Source organism: Phalaenopsis equestris, unplaced genomic scaffold, assembly GCF_001263595.1.
Source record: "Phalaenopsis equestris unplaced genomic scaffold, ASM126359v1 Scaffold000519, whole genome shotgun sequence".
Classification (NCBI taxonomy): Eukaryota; Viridiplantae; Streptophyta; class Magnoliopsida; order Asparagales; family Orchidaceae; genus Phalaenopsis; species Phalaenopsis equestris.
In genome coordinates this window covers 25,520-49,944 of record NW_018164959.1, presented here as the reverse complement: position 1 = coordinate 49,944, position 24,425 = coordinate 25,520, and the positions used below count along the sequence as shown (strand labels likewise).

General features: G+C 34.4%; 1 protein-coding gene across 3 annotated transcripts in view; it reads right to left on the bottom strand.

Annotated features, from left to right (window-relative positions):
- LOC110028656 (uncharacterized GPI-anchored protein At1g61900) overlaps positions 1–24,425 on the bottom strand; it is a 38,102-nt gene that overhangs the window by 4,029 nt on the left and 9,648 nt on the right. For 2 of the 3 annotated variants that reach the window (XM_020730593.1, XM_020730594.1), the window contains exons 2-7: positions 22,726–22,862; positions 21,409–22,263; positions 7,123–7,368; positions 6,982–6,996; positions 6,738–6,878; positions 6,553–6,600 (exon numbers count right to left, since the gene is read on the bottom strand). In XM_020730593.1, the coding sequence (XP_020586252.1) occupies positions 6,553–6,600; positions 6,738–6,878; positions 6,982–6,996; positions 7,123–7,368; positions 21,409–22,263; positions 22,726–22,750 (1,330 nt within the window). In that variant the 5' untranslated portion in view covers positions 22,751–22,862. Of the gene's footprint in view, positions 1–5,929; positions 6,004–6,552; positions 6,601–6,737; positions 6,879–6,981; positions 6,997–7,122; positions 7,369–21,408; positions 22,264–22,725; positions 22,863–24,425 lie in introns of all 3 variants that reach the window. The other variant, XM_020730595.1, reaches the window with a different exon arrangement.

The window sequence follows — 24,425 nt, the reverse complement described above, 5'->3', positions numbered from 1 at the left end:
AAAAATATTCATGGCTTCTCACATACTATATTTTCCCCAAAAAAACTGAGTGGATAATGATCAAGATTTATTGCACTGTATCACTATCAAAGAAATGTTAAAGAAAATTTCATTCGATGCCTAAGGGCCAAATGATTGAGTTGTAGTGTGTTTGGTACAATAAAAAAAAACATATTTTTTATTAAATAGCCCTATAGGATTTTTGCCCTTCAACCCTTCTTAATTGTTTCAATTCCATAATAAAAATTAACATAACTTTCTCCAACCCGCACAAAAGCCTCAGAGCAAAAGGGAAAAACGGGCTTCGATTCAAAAGAAATGTTCTCACACTACCAAACAACCCATAAGTTCTTCAAATGCCTTCAAGAATGATATGCAATGAAGCACTCACAATTCTTAAATGCCATGCATCCTCATCGACCAAAGACAACACCCCAACACATGTAAAACACTTTCAAAATTGTGTTTGGATTTGACGCAAGCAATAGAAGGCCAAAAAACAGACATGCGAAGACTTGAGAAGACAAGTGCATGGAATAGAAAAAATTGTGTAAGAGACCAAGGCCAAATTAGTGAAATAGCATGTCAAAGACTCCTAATATGTGGTCCATCAGTCACTTTGCATCTTTCATGACTGTGACATATTGAACAGATCTCAACCTCAACAATGCCATCAAAGGAGACAGAAAGTAAGGCCGTCAAACCCCTTATTTTCTTCAATCATCATCTAATATCTCAAATATTCTCAACCAATCAAGAGAACGACCCAGCCAACTAGCACTATTGCAAACATCTAGTATTTCCTTTGACTACCACCAATGATCAATGCCTCACAATTGTCAACCATGTATGATGCCCATCTTCTCAAACTCCCAATCTCTCCTCTATCAAGAGAATGACCTAGCAAATAGACTATTAATGGCCAACATGTGACATTCATGTGATATATGCCAATGGCTAACATCTAACATATATCAACCATTATGTCAGATACCTATCTTCTTGATCAATCCTCCCATGAAAAGAACAACCAAGTTGACCGCCCATCATCACAAATTATAACATTACCCATCAACCACCAACACCAAAATCTTGCCAACAATGTATGATGTTTATGAACCATAGGTCCATGGACATACGGAACTCACACCCTACATAGCTTAATTTCCCCACTTATAAGCAGAAACACCAAGTAAACAGTATACCATCTCTCAACTTTCAATTTTACCTGCCAAATGAAATCTAACACTCACTACTTGAATGATAGCTCTAGCAAAATAAAGCTCCACATAACCATTACAGAAGATGCTTATATTATTTAGAAGTTGTATGGTTGCAAACATTTCTAAAGTAAATCAAAGCAGAGAATCTGCATTTTCGGATATTGGTTTGAAGAAAAACTAAAGCAATGTAATCTTCTGAGGTATCTACAATTCATTGCGTGGCTAATTTTCAATGTATTTAAATTTGACCAATTTAAGAGAATTTCAAATGCATCAAAAAAATGTGAAGCTTGCAGTGGCCACCAACCGCCAGCATTTCATTATTGACTTCTCCAATTATAAAGAAGGGCATCCTTATAATCCTTGCCTCACATTAGTGAAATTGTTCCAAATATACTACGCTGCATTGTTTTTTCCCCTACCGAATTTTCCACATAAATATCTTGTGATTGCTATGTGTTGCTCTCAGCTTATATTTGGGATATTCATCTAACCCTAATATATTAATCTACTTCTACTGCCATGATTTTTTTGGAACGCCATAGACATCAACGCCAATCTTAAAGAGCTCCAACCAAGATTGATGGTGTCTAGGTCAAATCATCATTACCATCAATCATAATACATTTGAGTTTGATCTGACAATTCATTGCTATAAGGACATGATGGCCAAATAATATTCATAATGTGGATTAATTCATAACCCTCCAATCCATCAAAAGAATAAACCTCTCTTGGCTAAGGTGCATTTTTTCCTACACGAGTTTCATAGGAGACATTGCTCACACCCGCATATTTTTTTTTAAAGGAATGACCGAAGGCTATTAGACGAGCCCCGCCCATCCCTAGGCGTGCTAAATATTCGAGTACCGCATTTGTTTGTCCAACCAAAACACCATATACCAAAGGTTTGATCCGTTTAAGTAATTGTTAAGTTGAATGATCATTTGATGAGTTCAAGTACAAAAACAATATCCACCAAAAGCTTGTAAATACCCTCCTTAAGGTTTGAGTTACAGGAGTTTATTAGTTAATCGCCATTAATAACTTGCTAAAACTACTTCAAAGTTTTATTTATTCAAGCTCAACTGCTAACTTAAACAATAAAGGCGTCTGTTTTTCTGCTTTGGTGGTATATTTAATTTTATATTCTAAGAATTCATTTTTTATAAAGTCATCATAAATACTTGGCCATTTGCCAAGGGTACTGAAAATTCTTTCACGTAAACAAGTATCTCTAATATTTTGATTTTCATTATCTTTCAATCCAAGAAACTATTTTTTGGCAATTCCAGTAAGTATATTTTCTAAAAAACTATAAGCACCTTCGCCTTTTAAATTATAATGATATACAGCTAAGTTATTTTCTATTACCCATTTATCAATTATTTCATTAATAATTTTGAAACAAACAATATTTAAATAGATACCGTGTCCACTAATGGGTTCAGGTATGCGATTTTGGATCTTTGATCCTGATTGATTTGATCTTGGATTAGGAATATGTTTCATACTTGGTGGTAGATAATGTGCATAAGAAATAGTATTGTGACTTGTACTAGCTTCATTAGAATTAGATTGAATAGACATTCCTATTATTTGATTATTAGACGGAGTAGGAGTACTGATTGAAGAATAATTAATGAAGTAATCCTGAATTGGTGTTTTGTTAGAACATTAATTAAATCTTTTATTTCATTTTCAGTTGGAGAAAGTTCTACTGAAATGATTTCATTATTACAAATAGCTCCTTGGATATTTTCTTGAGAACTATGCTTAGTTTGATTCATCCAGCCAAGAATATCTAGATGAGAGGAAAATTATTTTACGTTGAAGCATTCGGCAAGAATAGCTGTGGTAGCTATATTACTATTTAAAATTTGTTGATTTTGAATTAGTAATAAGCCTAATTCATGTATATTAGAAGTGCTTTTTGTGTGCGCTAATTTTTTATATCTGAATTGGATTATAATTTTATAGAATTTAATTTTTTCTAATTGACTTTGATTTAACTCCATAAATTAACAAGTTGGTCATTAAATATATTTTCAGAATGTAATCCTAATTCAAGTTGCTTTAAGATCATATAGCTAATTATAATCCATTCATTAGAATTTCCTTAGGGAGATATAAATGAAAATTTTGCTCTTTTGTAAAGAATTCTAATTGTTTATTTTTTATATTTATTTGTAATAATTCACAGATTCTGTTAAATTCTTGTTCTAGATAAGAGTTTATTAAGCATCAAGTTTATCGAATATATCTACCCTAAGTTTATCTAAAAGCAAACATCTTTTTAATTTTTTTTTTGTTAATTGAAATTCATAAGAGCAAAAAGAACTATAAGACCATGAAGGTGTGTTGAAACAATTAATATGTTTCAGACATTCATATGTTTTAATCTGTTGATCATCCGACTTTGATGCCATTTTTTTGTGTCTTCAATGTCTTAGATTTGTTATTACCTATTTTTTTTATTTGTTCTTCGATATTTTCAATATTTGTTTATATGTTTTTAATTTCTAAATCTAATCTTTTTTATATTATATTATCTTCTATTTTTAACAAATTTTTTACTCTTTTATCTTCTGTATACTATAAAATACTCGGGTCCATCATGCTTCCTACTAAGAGCTTATCCAAATATTTTCTTACATTATTTCTGTCTATTATAGGGTTTGATCTCAACATCTCCAATTCATATTATATTCTTCTTCGTGGATTTCTAGAGAAAATACAGGCTTGACAAATGATCAATCTCAGATCATCAACATACCACAATCATATATAATTATTTCATAGATGCGAAACATAGCTTTCAGTCATTTTCTACACTAAGCTTAGCTAAAAGAGATAGAAACAAAATATTATTATAAGAAAACGATAAGAACAAAATATAACCTTACATACTTTACAATATACTCACAGACATCTGACCGAGAAAACTTTATTTAGCCTCTATGGCTGGTAAACATATTTTGATTGTACAAGAGGAGGAAGAAGAGAAGTAACTAATTTTCACTCTGTCCCTGTCTTCAGAGAATGGAGCATTAAATAGGCCGAGAAAGCTCAGTAGTCGTTAGGACTGAGAATATCTTCAATAATTTGCTTCTGCATACGTGGTCAATAATTCAACTGTTGGAGAATAAAGTCAGAAATAATTAAGTCGGCGGAGCATTATTGATGTACGATTAGATCCTTCTAGATAATTGTTTTGTTTTACAAGCTGGTGGGGAGTACGTACTTGTAAAAAAGGTTCTTTTTGGATAATTATTTTGTTTTACACTTGTTTTCTTTACATCCCACTATTTCTGGTTTCAATCTTGTCTCGTACTCCTTGTAGAGTATCCCGTTTCTGGCAAAACATAAATTTATGTTATTTTTTATTTTTGTAATTTCTGACAAAATAATTCATTTACTTCTTTGCTGGCTACCACAACATTTCTGTTGAGAATGAAGACCCATTTTTTTATACATGACTTCATATAACTTGCGCGTCTGCTGCTTGCAATGACTATCTATGAATAAATGTTCCAAATAGACCCAAATGTTGGTTGAATCTAGTTTTTAGTTTCATTCCATATTTGGTATGAATCATCAATTTTATATCTCTGAGATAATATTTCTATCGGTTTATATTTGAGAGTATATGAATCACTCCTAATTACAAGCTATATAAATGAGATAATTCTTTCCCGTGGTTCGGGATAAGTTTGATATGATTTCATATATACATATTCCAGTATTTGCGACCATGTAGGATGATTCTACGACATCAACAACTAGTTTTGATAATTTTTTTAGAAGATTTTCATCTTCTAGATAAATCATGCGTACTAAGCCCCATTTATATAATTCAGAAATAAATTTAGAATCTGTATTTCCATATATACAGACGACTTGGAATTTTCTAGCCGTGTGAAAATAAATCTGAGAGTTAATTCTTTCCTCATATAGAGATAATTGTTGTCATTCATCACTATTTTTGTAATACTCTTGACAGAGTTAATTGATGTATTTTGCAATACATTGGCAAACAAATGTATTTTATTTGAAGAAGTGGGTACTTGTTTTGTAATTTTGAGATCGGTAAAATCTCGTAATTCGTTAATTAAAGAGGTTGATGCCTCCTTTGTAATTGAAGAAGTGGATGCCACTTTTATATTTCTGAGACATGCAAAATCTCGTATTTTTAGTAATTTAGTAATTGAGGGTAATTTGTCTTCATGGATTTCTCAATTCAGAAAATTCTTTACTTTTACTAATTCTTTAAGAATGTGATTGCCGCAGACAATTTCGAATTCTAATTTCCATAATTTTAATTCAAGAATTTCTAAATAATTGTTCAAGTCTGAGAGAGACTTGTCGCCGGCTTCACCGGCTATGTCATGAATTTCCATATTTTCAATGTCTGTATTTACTTCCTGCATAATTTACGTGTCAAAATGTCAGCAAGATCATTTTTATTTTTCTCAATATATTTTATATCAAAATTATATGCAGAAAACTAATTTTGTCATGTTATTAATCTTTTATTGGGTAAAAAATCAACGATTTTTTCTTTTATAAATAAGTAATTGTTTTATTATTTGTTCTAATAAAAAATGTTTCATTTAAAAATATCTCAAAATTTTTAATTGCTTTTTTGATTGCTAATAATTTTTTTTCGTTAATATGATAGATCTGCTCGGTTGTTGTATGCGTACCTGAGTTATATCTGCACAAAAGCTCGGTAGAATCTCGTCGAGCTTTAAATATGGCTCCTAATGCTAATGCAGACCTGTCAGTTTTTATAATTAAATAATCACTATGAATAGGTAAATATAATTTTAGAAGAGTTTTACGCAAGTCTTTAATCTACTGTGAAACTTTTTGATCTTTTTTATCCCAAAGACCAAACTATATTTTTTCGTAATTTCTTTGTAACGAGGCTTGTAAATCAGTGAGGTTTTTGATAAATGTATCAGCGTAATTGATACATGCTAAAAAATATTGTAAATCTTTTTGATCAATTTCAGCTATATCAAATACGTTGAACATAAACCTTCAAAACAAACAACATATTAAGGTGTTACACTCTAGAACAAATTCAAATACAATAGCTATAACCCTTCAAAAATCAAATGATTAAACTTTATCTATATCAAGCAATGTGGCCTAAGATAATTGACATACATCGTAAATATCAGGATCACATTGTATACAACATCATGTCTAAAAGCATTACGTGTTAATAAAGCTGATTAGTCACATGTAGCTTTGAACTTTTAGACTACATTTTAAAACCACTCAAGGTATAAAATGATGAGCGTTTGCGAAAAATACATACCTATGTTGCCAGAGGTTGGTGACACGGGCAGAGCAGGCAAAGACATCTCTGCAAAATTCATATGCCATGAAAATATATCACTCCCAATATGTAAATACTTTACAAAGTATCATCCCAACTGTACATAAGGATTTGAGGGGATTGGCTCTCTAATCAACGAAATATATATACCAAGATTAACTCACCAGGTGCACAAAAGGAGATGGATGAAAAGTAAGACGATGAAGGCCATGGGGCAGCAATGTTATCACTCAAGTCACAAGTGAAACTAACCCCTGTGGTGTTGTCAAATATAACATCTGCTGGCAAACTCCGAAGCAGACACCCTATACAATGATCAAATATGCATTAGATGACTACAAATTCAATCAATATGAATGAAAGAGTAAACAAGTTTGTAGCAATAACAAAAGAAAATGCATTACACACCTTGTTGTCCATAGGCTAAACCAGTAGAAAGACCCAAAAAGAAAAACAAAAAAAAACCCAAAAGAAAAACCAATTAGTTGTTTAAAGAATAAAAAATTCATATGATTAGCAGCAAGAACAAACCGATGGATAGTAACATACCTTGGAGACTGAAGTCCTTTAAGTCGACATCACAAAGCTCATAAATGTTTGTCATAACCCCTCCTTTTTGCAACATGGACCCGAAAAATGCTGCACAATTGATGGCCTGTTTATTTGTTATAAGCATTTGTTTCTGTAACTGTCCAATATAAGCATTTAACGAAGCGCAGCAGAGTGGATTTGGAGATGCCAGATCCCTACATTGCTTAATTACATTGGAGGGTTCTTCAAACTTCAATGGGCAATCTGCAGAGTAAAAGAGACATAGACATAAACAGTAAAAAGTTATTGACCCGAATAAAAAGAGAAAAAAAATTCATGCCGTAACACTGCATTCATATTTCACTCAAGTAATTGGATTATCCAATAATAAGCAGATAATCCAGATATAAGATCATCTTGATCACTTGATGTAAATCACCCAGAGTTGTCTATTAAAGCAGGAAACTGGATGAAAAACAAAGTGTAAGAAAACACAAATTCCACCGCTGAAAAAAAAAAAACCAGAAAAAATCAGGATGTCGCTCGCTTGAGACTAGCACAGTTTTTATGGAAAAAGACCTTTGAAGATATCCACAAATCCTGGATATGGCACACTTAAACCGATTAGAATAACAAGTCAGATTGTTTGCCTCCTTTTGCATTCAATTGTATATTCAAGAAGATAATCCCATTGATCTCATTAGTTCTCAAACCAATAGAACATTAAAATGTGCAATGAAAAATATTATTATGAGTTTTGAAAAGCTCAACATTTGGTTTATATTAGAAGATGAATTTCTCAAGAGGTAGATTAGATGATTATTTCACCTTCATTAAAGGTTTTACATTCTTGGCTTGAGGCTTCTCCTGGGTGCACTCAAGCCACCAATCACCACAGGATTTGCACAAAGCTTGCTCCCCCCTTGTTGCCTTAACTTGTGAGTTAAGAGGTCAGGGGCTAGGGCATCAGCCATCCTATCACAACCAGACCCGGGACTTGAAATTAATTAAGGCGGGTGCAAATGATGGATGGTGAAAATTAAAATTTTTTATACTCATTTTCTATAACTAATATTTAACAAATGAAAGAGCCACTAAAGAAAAGAAAATTAAACTAAAACATTTAAAAATTTATCTCAGGTTATGTTGTCTGCATCTTCTATAAACATTTTCTCTTCTATCGCTCATTTTTTTTAAATAATTAAACCTGTAATATTAATTTAAAATAATGAGTTAATAGGTCAGTGAATACTCATACTTCTAAACTATAATAACCTAATGAAAAAAAAATAGTATGCATGTCAATTAAACTTATATAAAATCAATGTAAAAGCATATGAAAGTTTGTCTAATCTAATATGATCATTCAAGGTAATTCTAAACATTCACTGCCTTACTGTATTGTTTACATATCAATATCAATTTAATCTGTATATACTTGTCACAGAAGCATCATAAAAACTTGTCAATTATGACACATTAATATCAATATCATTTTTTATTTACGTACATGGATACTTTAACGTTCTCTTATTAGTACCATAAAAGAGTGAACTCTATAGCCAAACATGCACATATACACAATATATGTAGTTCATAACATTCATATATGTATTTCATTGAATTTAATATATTTGGTACACATAATGCATAATAGCAATTGTCGTTGAAATGAAAAATCATCACAATAATGACCAATAAAAGAAGAGTATATCAATTAGAATTAAACTTTACAATTGAATTTATAAGTAACAGTGACTCAATTTAATTGATTAAGAAGAAACAAAAATGTTACTGCACATCAAATGTAAAAGTACTTACCCACTAGATTTGCAATTATTCCTCAATTTCACCTATGACATCGGCCTCAAACCCTAGTAATAATTCATATAAATAAAACACAACAAAGATAAACATTTTGATATTATTAACTCTCTTTTGTGAATTCACTAATATTCTAAACTTAATATACTTCATAAAAATCTTAACCTTCACATTTCTATTAATTTAGTATTGCACGTACTAATCCCATAACCTTTTATTTTAAGCAAAACCCTAATAAAATATTTTATGAATATGAACGAGAACTTGGAATTTATAAATGAAATGCATAACTAAAATTACCTCATCATAAACAACTTGCCCTAACACCCAAATCTTAGCGTGAACTAGGTAAGCACAACTCTTGACATTGTTATTTCCAGAGCACAATTTCATGTACTAGGTCTACCCTAGCTCTTTCTCATCATTCTTCGGATTGCAACATTTGGAATCAACTCAAGCTCGTGGTCGCTTGTATCTGCTCTTAACATGGGTCATCCTTCTTGCTCGCAATTGAGCCTTCTTGATGTTGAGCCGCTCGAGGATGCAACAAGCTTCAGTCAAAATGAAAGAAAGTACACATGCTCAACTTCATCTCCTTCGCCTAACCTCAAAGACACCCCCTCCCTTCAACTTCAATTGCAAGCTTTGTCGCCCTAATTGGGCTCGTGCCTCGTCTCCGCTGTTCAACGATCACAGACGTTGCTGCCAATCGAAGCTATTTTCTTCGGCTTCGATTGATGCACGAGGAATCCCTAGATAAGCTCATCAATCTTCCTGCCATCGTATGAGTCGATCAACTCCCCAGGTAAGTCGTTCACACTCGAAGTCAGTGTCTACCATGAAGCTTTTCGATCTCATCTCTGCTTCTCTTCGCACGCGTTGATTTACATAATGAATTTGCTCCTTCAGTTATCAACAACTCACTTCGTCTCCCTTTCTTTGACTCCCTCATTCTGCCAACTTTTTTCTCAAGGAGATGAAATGAGATGTTACATATCCTGTCATTTCCTTCCCATCACAGCTGCAAACAATGAGCCATCTTGCCTTCTCCTTCTAAATCTGTACTCTAAAAAACCTAGCCACAAAGCCTTCATCAAGGAGAGGTCTTCTCCTTCCTCTTCTTCGAATAAACAAACACGAACAGTGATTATTCTTCCCCTTTCTCATCTCTTTTACTTTTTCTCTTCTCCTCATGATTCCTCTTAATTCTAAACATAGAACGTACCAAATTTTGTTGGTTTGTTGGTTGACACTTTCTCATTTCACATAAAAAATAATTATGATTTCGAGGTTTTTCTTTTAGCTCATCTTCATTGTCGAGCCCTTATTCTCTAGTAAGCGATGTAATTCTTTTCTTCACAAGAAATTAGACCTTGTTTTAAATAACTTTTATGTAAATTACATGATTGGTTTTATATTGCTACTACCAATTCTATATAAATAATAATTAATTTAGATTAATTTAAAATAATGCATTTCAACGTGATTTAACCTATAATAGCTTACCTTCATTTATTTTTTTAATTATGCTTTTCAATGGAGAATTTACATTGTGTAGGACATTCAAAAGATATTCACTTAGTATTGTCTCATTGGTTTCAGAGTGAACATATTTGTTAGTAGTGTAAACTCAGATAACTATAAATTCCTGAGAAAGAAACATATCATTCTTTGTGAGAAGCATTATCTTAAATATTTGAGAATATTGTGTAGTTTGTCAGTACTAGTGTTGAAATTCTATTACTTGTTATAAATTTATTGTAAATATCTTTATATATTCGTATGAATAGAAATTTAAATGGATGGTTCTCCTTTAACAAATTCTTTATAATGAATTGATTCTTATAATAGCAAGATCTATTTTTCACGCCTGTTACCTTTGTTGAATGTAATAAACCTACAAATTTGATTATGCTATAAAATTAGAAATTAACAGAATGGGCACATAATACCTCTTAAAACTTGCTTAAGAAATTTTGTGCAGCTGTATAACACCTTTGGATATTAGCTAATTAAATCTACAAGCTCACAGAATGAAAACTCTATTAAAAATCATTGCGTCTCCATGAGTTGGAGATATGGGTTTCATCTTTCAGATTTCAAGCACTTGATGTAACCATCTCTCTCTCTCTCCAATATATATATATATATAACTAGCTATAAGTATATAAACATTCCTACAACGAAATGATAAATTACAACAAAGTCATCATTGGAAATGTATGATTATACCTAATTGGATACGTTACAAGAAAATTATATTGTTTGCAATTTATCATACAGATGATCATAACTTCACAATCATATGCATGTTACCTTAGTTGAATGTAATAAACCTACAAATTAGATTATGTTATAAAATAAGTAACTATGAGAAGGGACACATAAGACCTCTTAAAACTTTTTATTGAATACATGGAAATTTTAAGCTTTTGTGCAGTGGTACACTTTTGGAGATTAGCTAATTGAGTCAACAAGTTCACCGAATGAAAACTCTATTAAAAATCATTGTGTTTCCATCTTCCAGATTCCACACGCTTGATGTAACCATCTCTATCTCCTCTCTCTCTCTCTCTCTCTCTCCTCTCTCTGTATATATATAATAATAATAATAATAATAATAATAAATGACTAAACTGAACTTTTAGCCTTGTGCCTAAAATAAATCATCAAATTAATTGGTGGGATGGCGTGGTGGAAAGTGTCGTCAGTGCCGATCTAACATTACTCCCCTCCATTGAACAAAGGAAATTGTTGCTAGATTAAGTCGTACGTCTCCCACATGGTGTCATATTTAATCAACACTTCTTTCCCACTTGTCGACTCCTGGCGCACTCCTCTTAGCTCCAATAGCTCTAAGAGAACTTCCATATCCTTCGTCAAGGTAGGGGACATGAAGAAGAGGACAAGTAATCACCAATAGCACGTCTCAGCTGCGATAAATGAAAAACTAAATGAAGCATCGACAAAGGTGGCAGACGATAAGACAACTCACCAATGCATTGTGATCTCATAAGGCCCAAAATAGCGTATGGATAGCTTCTCAATATTGCATCTGGACAATGTTTTCTACAGATAGGGCCGAAGTTCTAAATATACCCCATCTATTATCGCAAACTGCACAACCCTTCGATGTCCATTAACTTGTTTCTTTATGAGTTGTTGCACTTTCAATAGATGTTTCGACAATATTTTGTCCCTCTTTTCTGAGTACTGATTCACCAAAAAAATCAGTGTAGTACCGTGTCCATAATGCACCAAGTGGTGGATCGTGATCATACAAGATTTCAAAAGTGGTGATCTAAGAAGATAAATAATAGAATGTGTTATACCAATACTCAGCCTAGGATAGTCACTTTGCCCACTGTTTGGTGTGTTGGAAATAAAGCCACGTAAATAAGCCTACACACTCAGATTAACATCTAACTATCCATCATATTGTGGGTGGTATGCTGCACTTTTCTTCAAGGCGGTCCCTTGCATTTTAAACAGCTCCCTCTAGAAATAAGTCAAGAAGACCGTATCTCGATCCGACACTATCAATTCGGGCATCCCATGCAAATGGACAACCTCCTATATAAAAACCATGGAGACAGAAACAACAGTGTTGGGATGACGTGAAGGTATAAAGTGCACGTACTTACTCAACCGATCCAGCACTACCACTAAGATGGCTGTAAATCCTTCTAACTTAGGTAAGCCTTTAATGAAATCCATCATCATTTCTTCCCACACTTTCTCCGGCAAGGCTAGAGGTTGTAGCAACCTCAATGTGCTAAGGCCATATACTTGTATCGTCGGCATATATCATGCCTTGAAGCCATGTCCTCCACATTCTTTCTCATCCCCACCCATACAATTATGTCACTATCATTTTGTATTCCTGTTGAATCATATACTCGGGGGGTGCGCGCAGGGTGGATGATTTCAAAACGGACTCCTACAGAGAAGATCGCTGTCGATTCCAACAGCTCGGACTCGGATCGTGAGGATCGTCGAAATACTTCGTATCAACAGATAAGATACTCGTCAATATTGATTAGATCCGAAATCTGCTATGAAATTGCTCATGAAATGAGCATTCTCAATATTATGTCTTGAAGAGGACTTGAACCTCCACGCTCTTTATTCTTTTTCTTATTCTTAAGCAAGCCTCCGCGAAGGCTTAGTTGATCCATGATTTATGTTTCATCTTTCTTTTCCTTTTTGTTTGTTTCGAGAACGATCTCGATTGATTCCGTTCTTTCTTTTCCTATTGATTCTTTTTCGATCGAGATGTATGGATCCATGGATCTATGTGTCTATATAGATCTTGTTCATGGATCAACGAAAATGCGCAAAAGCTCTATTTGCCTCTGCCATTCTATGATTCTCTTCGTTTTTACGTATGACATCGCCACTGCCTTTGGCAGCATCTACTAATTCAGAACTTAATCGGAAATCCATATTTCAACCCGGACGCTTTCGGGATGCCCCTAATAACCAACGAATGACAAGAGTTTTTCCTTGTGTAGATCCTATTTCAATGGGAACTTGATGAGTTGATTCACCTACACGTCTTGCTTTTACTGCTATATCGGGAGTTACTCCACGTATTGTTTGACGTAAATAGATAGTGGATTTGTTTCTGTCTTTTGTTGAATCTTTTTCATGGCTCGATAGATAATTTGATAAGCCATTAATTTTTTTCCATGTTTCAGAATACGGTTAACCAACATGTTAACTAATCGATTACGATAAATTGGATTGGATTTTGCAATTTTTTCTTCTGTAGTACCTCGACGTAACATGAGCGTGAAAGAAGTTCAAGAATCAATTTTCTTTTGATAAGGGCTAAAAACGAATCACTTATTTTGGCTTTTTGACCCCATATTGTAGGATGGATTTCAAAAGATATGAAAAATCTCCCTCCAAGCCGTACATACGACTTTCATCGAATACGGCTTTCCACAGAATTCTATATGTATCTATGAGATCGAGTATGGAATTCTGTTTACTCACTTTCACTTTAAATTGAGTATCCGTTTCCCCCCTTTTCCTGCTAGGATTGGAAATCTTGTATTTTAAATATTCATACGATCGAGTCCTTGGGTTTCCGAAATAGTGTAATGGAAAAAGAAGTGCTTTGAATCATTGCTATTGAACTCGGACCTGTTCTGAAAAAGTCAAGGTATTTTGAATTGTTTGTTGACGTACTTACTCAACTGATCCACCACCACCACTAAGATGGTTGTAAATCCTTCTAACTTAGGTAAGCCTTTAATGAAATTCATCGTCACCTCTTCCCACACTTTCTCCGGCAACGCTAGAGGTTGTAGCAACCCCAATGTGCTAAGGCCATATACTTGTATCGCTGGCATACATCATGCCTTGAAGCCATGTCCTCCACATCCTTTCTCATCCCCACCCATACAATTATGTCACTATCATTTTGTGTGCTTTGAGCACGCCCAAATGCAGTGGTAGATGTTGCAGCAACCCCCCAGGTGCTAAGGACATGTACTTGTACTTGCAGCAACCCCCCAGGTGCTAATTCCCTCCATTCGCTAAAGTCGACTGGATCTTGCTCAATTCTCTAGCTGCCTCAATGTCCTACTTCAGAACCTCTCAATCTAAAACCAAATGAACTAATAATGCCAATCATTGAGGTTCCTCCACACGCTGTGAAAAGGCATCAACAACCTTATTCTCTAATTCCAGACATTGTTGAATCTCAAAGTTATACCTCAATAGCTTAGATAGTCACCTCTGATGCTTTTTAGTCACCATTTGTTATCCAAACAAAACTTTTAAGGCTGTGTTGATCCGCGCGTACTATAAAACGCCTTCCCAACAAGTAAGGTTGTCATTTCTAAATGGCAATCACAATTGTTATGAGCTCCCACTCATAAACTAGCTTGAGCTTAGCACTTGCTGTCAACGCTTGACTGAAGGGATGGATCATTGACATTGCATGAGAGCTGCACCGAGCACATAGCCCGAAGCATTTATTTCTACAATGAATGGTTTGTTGAAATCAAGTAATGCCAACACTAATATAGTTGTCATGCTCTTCTTTAACTTCTGAAAAGCTTGGGTTGTCGCTTCCCCCACTGAAAGTTATCCTTTTATTGCTCTGTTAACAGCCACGCAATCGAACTCTAACCCTTCACAAACTTCAGGTAGTATCCTGTAAGTCCTAAAAATCCTCCAACCCCTTCAAGGTTGAGGTAGTGGTCAATCCAATACAGCAGCCACCTTTGATGGATTTGTTGTCCAGGGAAAGAATGTACACTACGATATTGTTGAAGAACACCAACACAAACTTCCGAAGGAAAGGCTGAAACACCTTATTCATCAGGGACTGAAATGTAGTCGATGCACTAGTGAGCCCTAATGGAATAACCAAAAATTTGTAGAGACCCTCATGAGTTCGAAAAAATATCTTGTGCACATCCGTCAACCGTATCTGAATATGATGATATCCTGAATTCAAGTTAATATTGGAGAATACTACAACACCAAACAACTCGTCCTATAGCTTATCTATCATCAGAGTAGGAAATTTATCAAATACTATTTCCTTTCTCATTGCCCTATAATCCACACAGAAACACCAACTCCCATCATTCTTTTCACTAGCAAGATTGGGCTAGAGAAAGGATTCGCACTATGCTCTCAAATCAATCTCTTAATCTCATCCTTTTATACTTGGGGGTTGCGGTAGGAGCGCGCACTGATGGAAAAAACCCCTAATCTCAGGGTTATTGCGTGCTTGTGTTCACTCTGAGGTGGCAATCCACGTGTTACTATAAAATATTTGCAAATGGTTGTAGATTCTGTTGGATCAGTGCTGCAATCTCTGATAACATCACATCCTATGTCTCTTCCATGCTATGAAACTCAATCAAGAATCCTAACCATGCATCCTATATTGCTCTAACCATGGTCTTGAGCGCCACCAAAGTCTTGCACAAGGTAGGCCACCGTGGAGCGCCACCACCTTGTCAGAAGTTTCCAATTAATCTTAGTCTCTACTAAAAATTGCAACCATTTCATACCCAATATCACGTCAGTACAACCCAATTCCAATGAAAGAAAATTCTCCATCAACTAAATACCTTACAGTGTCAAAATCACTCCCTTACCAATTCCTCTGCTCTTTTCCATATGTCCCATCCCCATCATGACTCAAAACTTTCATGTTTCACCTGTCTTAAGCTCAAATTGCTTCACTACTTGAGTAGAAATGAAATTATAGGTGGCCCCACCGTCTTCCAACATCACTACGTCCTACTCCCCGATCTATCCACGAAGTTTTATAGTATGATTTGACATTAATCCCATCACCGAGTTCAATAAGACTTCGGCCACATCCAAGTGAGGGTGCTCCTCTTCTATTTCTTCTTCGTTTGTCTCCTCATCACACGGTGTGAGAATCTGTAAAAATCAACGATGTACTAGGGCGAACTTCTCATCACATCGAAAACATAGCCCCTTAGCTCTTATCCTAAATCTCCATTTTTGCAAAATATTTAAATGTCGCCCCTAGTCATTACTATTCTTGTCCCATAGAAACTTCTCCTAGAATCCCACTATTTGTGTTTTTGGCATCCTCGTGGTTGTAAAATTACGGTGTGACACTCCATTTGTGCTACTCATATTATCACGTTTCATTGTATTTTTATTTTCAACCCATTGCATTAATTTCAAGTTTCCCCTAATCCTTGCTGTCCCAATAGACAAATTTATGCTCAAATCTTTGGCTTTAACCTTTTTATGAAGTTATCTTCAAACACTTCATCTGACATACCTTTCAAAAGACCAGATAACATCTCCAATTTCTTGCTATATTCTATGAAACCAATGCAAAATTCCCCTTCTCGAATGGTTATGAAATGACCTAATAATAGATCATTGAATCCTTCCCAGTTTCGAATTGGTTGACATTGTTTTCTCCATTGATATCACACTAGAGCCTTCCCTCCCAAACACAGGGCCATCGCCATCAGTTTCTCTTCCTCTGTCAACTCATTAACAGCAAAATATCTCTCCACGTGAAAAACCCAACCAAAGGTATCATCTCCTTCAAAAATTGATATCTTCAGTTTCCTTACGTGCTAGTCTCCTCGATAATTCCCTCACCCAAAATTCATTCTCCCACGACGCGAGGGTGAGTGTTCCCTTCCTCGACCCATCTTGATTTCCCTTCTTACATAAGTCTGACAAGTCCCATAATCAACTCGTTCGTCTCCACAAACTCCTGAATTGACGCCTAATTGAAAGGTTGTTGCAACAAAGGTATTAGTGTTGTTTGATGCAACCCTTTGCCAAGGTCCAACACCATGGTTCCCTGTTTCAGATCGAAATCCTTTAAACTAATCTTCTCCTGCCCTAAATCGCCCGTCATGCCATTCTAGATATTTCCTTTTGTTCCAGCCATCAGAATGTCATGACAATCCTTCCAAGTGTTGATGCTTGAATCCGCTTCCCATTCCTTCACCCAATCCCACAACTCCAAATCCACCTGAGGCAACATCGATGTCACGCTATTTCTTTTGATGGTTGCCGCTTAAGTTCGTTCCAGATGTCATTGCTCAATCCCGCCGAAAGCTGCTAAGGGTTGGGTGACACTCCACAATCTTCTTTATCATTCCTTCTAGGGCTGTGAACTTCTCCTCTATGGCTGAGAAACACTCCTCCATTCCAAATCTAATTTAGCAACCTCTTCAACTAGTTTTTCCACCAAAGCATCCACCATTTTTGTTGCCATTACTCTTAAACGATTTTGAAACTCCTTTACTTTGAAATCATGAGTTTCAAAATTTCAACATGAGCAAAATTATGAACGTCGCAATCCTGAAATTCCTCTAAGCGGTTTTGTGGAACTATTGGAAACCAAGTAGAACTCTAGAACCTGCAATCTAAATTCTTGTATGTCGCAGATCCCGATCACAAGTTTCCATAACAAGCGAGACGTGACTCCTTTACGTACCTCAATTGCCAGTTTTGATCAAAAGCGGTGAAAAACTCCTATACATCGTGATCCTTCGACTTTCATGCGGTCTATACCTCGCAATCTTGTTGTTCGCTTCCCACCCAAAAAAAAAATTGTAACTGCACAGGTGTCTTTACGATTTGATCCCCAAATTTGCATCCCAGCTAATTCTTCCCGCAACACATTGAATGCGATATCGTGGTACTTTTCCCAACTAGCTCTTATTGTGACTGTATCATAAGATACGCAATTCTGTCAGAGGCTTCCCATCTAGCTCCTATCATGACTGTATCGCAAGGTCTATCCCATCACCCACGGCCCATAAGCGGCGTCTCGATCCATCGTTAGCTTCACATATCACCAAAATCACAATTGTTTCGCAAGTTAGGTAAAAAGGCAGCGACTCTACACTTCAATTCGGTTGTTCCATAACTCAATAGCACTAATAGCAATTTGATAAGAATCCAACAAGTTTTCAAAGGCATTATAGAGCAAACTAATGCTTTACTATGATAATCCAGGCACCTCAACTCAAATAATAACATATAACAACCTACAATTCGAGAGGTAAGCGTGCTCTCCCAAACCCTAACTTCTAAGACTCCAAACAACAATAACAAGCATGCCTAGGCCTAAACATAATAAGTTTATTTATACCAAATAATAAAAAGAACAAATGATTGAACCGCCCTTTAGCCTTGCGCCTAAAATAAGTCTTCAAATTCATGACCCAAGAGCCCTCAAATGCATATTCATCAAATATTCTGCGGCATAATAATGGTACAAATATTATCATTCCCCCACAAAAAAAGTTATTCACTTTAGCAGGATTCACATTTTATGAAACTCATAGTTTCTTTACTTAAACTCATCTTCAAGAGGAGAATTCTCATTTTGATAAGTATGATGATATCTATTATCTTTAGATTCCTGCAACAAAAAAATCCTTCAAAAGCAGAACTTGTAGCCACTATATAAGAAGCAACAAGTCCAACCCAGATCTCCAGCAAAATCAAAACTCGGAACCATTACAAGGTATGACTACCACTCAATTATATCTCAATCTCTCAATACAACTCATTTCATAAATTCTCTCTATCTCATAAAACATTTTTAATCAACAACAGCATCACACATACTTTCATTCCACAAACTTTATTGATAATAAAAATTAGAAGAAAGACATGATACAAGAGATGAATAATTAGAAAAAAATTGTAAATAGAAGACCACTAAATTACTAGAATGAAAGAAAATAGTAGGATGCAAATGAATTCTCACAATAAAACACGAAGTAGACTGTATAGAAAAATATACAGATAAGTAGCAAAATGACACAATCATATGAGATTGATTATAAAAAAATTTTGTTCTTGTTAAAAAATGAATATTATTTGCATTCAGATATCCCTAGAAGCCAATTATGGGTAGTCCATACAGTAATATGATGTTAAAAATATGTTCTGACATGATTATGTCGAAGAAAAGGTCTATATGAATCCACCACCAAGATTTGATAGCTCTTTTGAAAAGAATCATGTATGCAGAGTGAAAAATGTCCTATATAAACTAAAACAATCACCAGAAGCTTTGTTTGGCAGATTTTCAAAGGCTATGGAAGGAAAAGGATATAAACAGAGTAAAGACGAACATGCATCCTTCATAAAAACACTATTGATGGTAAAATCTTAATCATTACTGTGTATGTTAACAATTTGATTGTTACAGGAGACGACTGTTAGGAAAAATAAACTCTCGGAAAAAGACTTATTGTAGAATTTGAAAAATAGAAGTTGTTTAATCTAAAAAAAATGATATTTCCCTCCCAACAGAAATATGTTATGAATATGCTGAAAAATACGAAGATGACAGAGTGCAAGCCTAGTGAAATTCTAACTGAACTAGGGCAAAAATTGGATCTTGCTGAAGGAGCAGATGTAGATAAAGAATAATATCAAAGGTTAGTGGAAAAATTAATTTAATTGTCTCACACTCGTCTTGACCACTTGACCACGCATTTGCAGTAAGTCTAGTTAGTCATTCATGCACAAATCTAAAGAAACACTTCTTCAAGCCACTAATAGAATCCTCAGATATCTCAAATCAAGACCAGGAAAAAGAATTTTATACAGAAAGCATGATATCCTATAAGTTGAAGGATATACACAAATCTAGACTATGCAAGATCGTCAGTGGATAGAAGATCTACTTCAGGGTATTATACATTCTTAGGAGGAAATCTCATAACTTCGAGAAACAAGAAACATGTAGTTTCAAGATCAACTGTTAAAGTCGGCTTTAGAATCATTACACAGAGAATTTGTGAGCTTCTATGAGTTAAAATTACATTAGAGGATTTGAAAATCTAATGAAAAGACCCTCTAAATTATATTCTAATAACAAATGAGCCATGAATATTGCACATAATCTTGTACAATATGTTCGTATCAAGCATGTTAAAGTTGATAAGAACTTTCTAAAAGAGAAATTGGAAAGTGGAATGATTTATACTCCATGTGTCCACAAAAAGTCAATTTATTGACATATTTACCGAATGACACTGTAAACCGACATTTAGAATTATCATAAGCAAAATTGGAATTGTAGATTTCTACCATCCAGTTTGAAGGGGAGTGTTGAATTTATACTGTAATGATAACAAAGAACTTAAGGCACAGGTTGAGGCTCGGTATCGTTAGATCAAGACACACGGATCGAGGTTGTGTCATTAGATCAGAGCTCTACCCCGTTAAATTAAGGCACACAGAATGTAATTTATGTGCTTTCCTATAGGATAACTCTCCCTAATTACTTTTTTCTCCTTTTTTTTGATTTATTCTTATTTTATAATGCCTCTAGCAATTGTATTTCCCTTTTGTACAAAGAAGAGAATGAAAGTTCTTGAGAGTTTTTCACATTACAACTCTCATTACATTTTCTACAATTACCATCAAGCTGACCTGCAAAATATCACATGAGAAATCCAAGTGTAGAATTACGGCAGATCAGTCCCAGCAACAAAAGAAATTTCCAAGGCAACTAGAAAACCATAAATAAAGGAAACAATGAAATCCGCTAACAAAGGCACTCATACAGATGCTATAATCTCACCTCTCTTTTTGGAATCAAAATACAAGCACAGCAAGAGGAGATGCGTAAGAACTGCAGGAACTTCCGCCCACAACATAAAGGAGCATAATAAAAAATATAAAAATATTAAAGAAAAGGAAACATTAATTTTTTTAGTTCTCTGACAAGCAATGCAAGAATTCATATTCAGGCACTACATACCCAAACATAAATAACAGCTAAACTCTTGAAGAGTAATTTTCCTCACAATTTCCTTTTCCGGTACACAATATAAGCATTTCAAATCGAATCATTTTGAAATAAAAGAAAACTAAATATTTTGCAACTATAAAAGGTTCCAGCACAAACAAAAGTAAACTATCAAGCCAATCAAAACAGAAAACGATACAATAAAAAAGCATTCGTACACTTACATTTATTAACTTTGCAGCTAGAAAGCATCCTAAATGCAGTGTTGGCAGCTTCTAATGACAGTTTCCTAGAAAGCCATGCATAAACAACATCTTTACAGTCGCTGACAACATTAACACTTGTAGCACCTCCTGAAATACTCGAAATTTCGGTATCAGTATTCCTACTTCGTGAAATGGCAAATGCAGCTTGCATGATTGCAGGTAGACAGGCAGGCCTGCAGCACTCTGTAAGCGGATCAATGGTATCACATGCACCTATTAACTTGCTTGAATTCACCACCTTTTCAAACTCCATAACATCCTTTACAAGACATGAACCACCGGTGAGATTTGATGGTCTTACAGAGCAAAGTTCAGGAATAGTGCTGTTGGCACCTCTGCTTGTCAATATACTAATAATATCTGAAAAGCAATGATCAGAATCACTCTGGTTTAGCACAAGCATATCAGACTTGTGGCTGTAAGTGCCTTGGAAAATGTGCAAAAGACTGTGCACTTGGGGACAACAAATAACATTCCCAACAAGTGCTGCTAAAGGTGCGGAACAATCAGATGCAGTCTTGTCCAAAATATTTAAAATTGATGAGAAATTCACAGGGCACTTCCCAGTTAACACAGGTTCATAAGTTCTAGGAAAGGAAGGATACATTGGTGACAGTGGTTCAACAGGATATGGATTCCTTGGGACTGCAGAAGGTGAAATTTCAATAGGGCCAAAAAGACCACTAGAAGGATCCGACAAAACAAACTTGTCAGGAACATGTGATTTAGGTTGAAGTGCAGTTTTCTGAGATTCTGATTCTTGGAAACCGCAAAACAAAAATATGGAAATCAGAAAATAATTGTATAGAGAACCTGCATAGAAAAGAAGAAAAATTATCATTATTTTGACCTAAATTAAAAAGGCAGAAAGTAAAACCTGGCAATACAAAATAAAAACATGGCTGTGCTCCAACCTATTGTGTATAATAATGTATAATCATATAATAATATGCACAGCTTTCAAAAAAGAAAAAAAAAAGATAAATAGGACAATTATTTATTAAAAAAAAAGCACATATGATATATCATTCCTAGGCAAAACTATCCGGTCAAACTAAACAAGCTGGCCTCTAATAATAGCTAATAGAGATAGGAAAGAAAGATGGGTACAAAATCCTATTTCTCATCAAGTTCTGCTGAATTCATACAAGATAATAAGACATAATATGATAAATTACAGCACCAATACTAATATTTAGACAAAAATGCTCAGCAAGTCAAAGCAAAGCAGAAATGCACGTAATTAAAATATATATATACTTTTCATTTACTTACCCAGCATAACATGGAGATAATCCATATCCTTTAACCCATTGAACACATTGGTATCCAATGTATGAAGTGCTCCATGTAATTCAATTGCTTACAAAAGATTTGACTGAAGTTTGACGCAAAAACGCCAAATGAAATATCTGAAATTGAAAAGAAGGATGTCAAGGCAACCTTCGATAGCAAGGGCACATGGAGGCAACAGAAAAATGAAGGGGGATATACATACATACCACACAATTCTTATGTATTTACATATCTAACACACAAACATGCATATTTACATATATAACACTAAAATCTTTAATATTACATCAAAAATACTATTATCAAAATTTCAAAATTTAAATACACATTTCCATGCATAGGTTTATGACACCAAAGTGCTATAAATGTAAATATCAAACTTAGGTGTTTGGATATGTAAACATATATGTAAATTGTGTTATATGTATGTAAATTTCCAAAAATAATATATAAATGCTTATGCACCAACATCTAGGGTTTTTAAATAAACCAGAAAGTAACCAGAGTGAAAGCTCTTAGTCCGATCCAGTATGATGCCACTCCAGTTGAAGAAAAATTTCATTCTTCAACTAAAACACCCTTCATCTTCCTTATGAAAATTAAAATGCATAAAAAAAATGTAGTTCATGTTTTACTCGATAGAATTGCATACAACACTAAGAAACAAGTATCTAACATTGACTCATCAAAGCAAGAACATGAACCGAAAAATGCAGCCAAAACATGTGAGATTCGAAAGACCAATCACTGATAATTGCATAAGATGATCATTTTACAGCACATGCATAAATGCTTGCCAAGATAATAAAATGCCAACCACCCAGAAAATTGAATATAACATTTTAACAACCCAAACTTTAAATATAACATTTTATCCACTTTTTTAAACACAACCACCCTCCTTTACCCACGAGTGAATGTTTTGAGTGAAATTTCAAATAAATTGCAAACTTAAACAGGAAATAGGAAAGCCTATACAAAGAAACAGTAAAACAAACCACAAGTTCTCTCTTCTCATTTTCATAACAAAGATCAATCCACATCCTTCTTTCAGAAAAAAAATTATCCTCTTCAACATGAAACTAAAATAAAATGCACAAAGAAAACACCAAATTTACTCTAACCTTCCGCATGATATTTTTAAATTTTTTATATTTTATCTTCTTCTTCTTTATTTATTATTATTATTATTTTTTTTTGGTGAGAATGCTATAAAGCAGTACAAGATCAGAGCTTGCATTTCAGATATAATAATAGCATCAACTCTCATATCCTTTCCCACATCTTGCTGAAGCAACAGAAGATCAATCGCATCCCTGCTAACTCAAATACATTTTCATTACTCTATGAAAAACGAAACGCCTTATCTTCCATGAAAATGCCTCAAGATTTGTGTTTTCACTTCCTTTGCAATGACACAACCTTGGCGAAGTACTAAAATACGGATTAAAACAGAAATAACAAGATACAAAAGAGAAAAGAGTAAATCCATCAACTAACAACGGAAAAGGATAATCGAACACAAGCCAAAAATCCCACCCGCACCAATGCAATGCAACAGTAAAAATAAAACCGAAACAAATACAAATTGGTTACAACAAATACCGCATAAGAAAACCAAAAATCCCAATACCCGAAAACAGTACCACAACCAAAAAAAAAAAAAAAAAAAAAAAAAG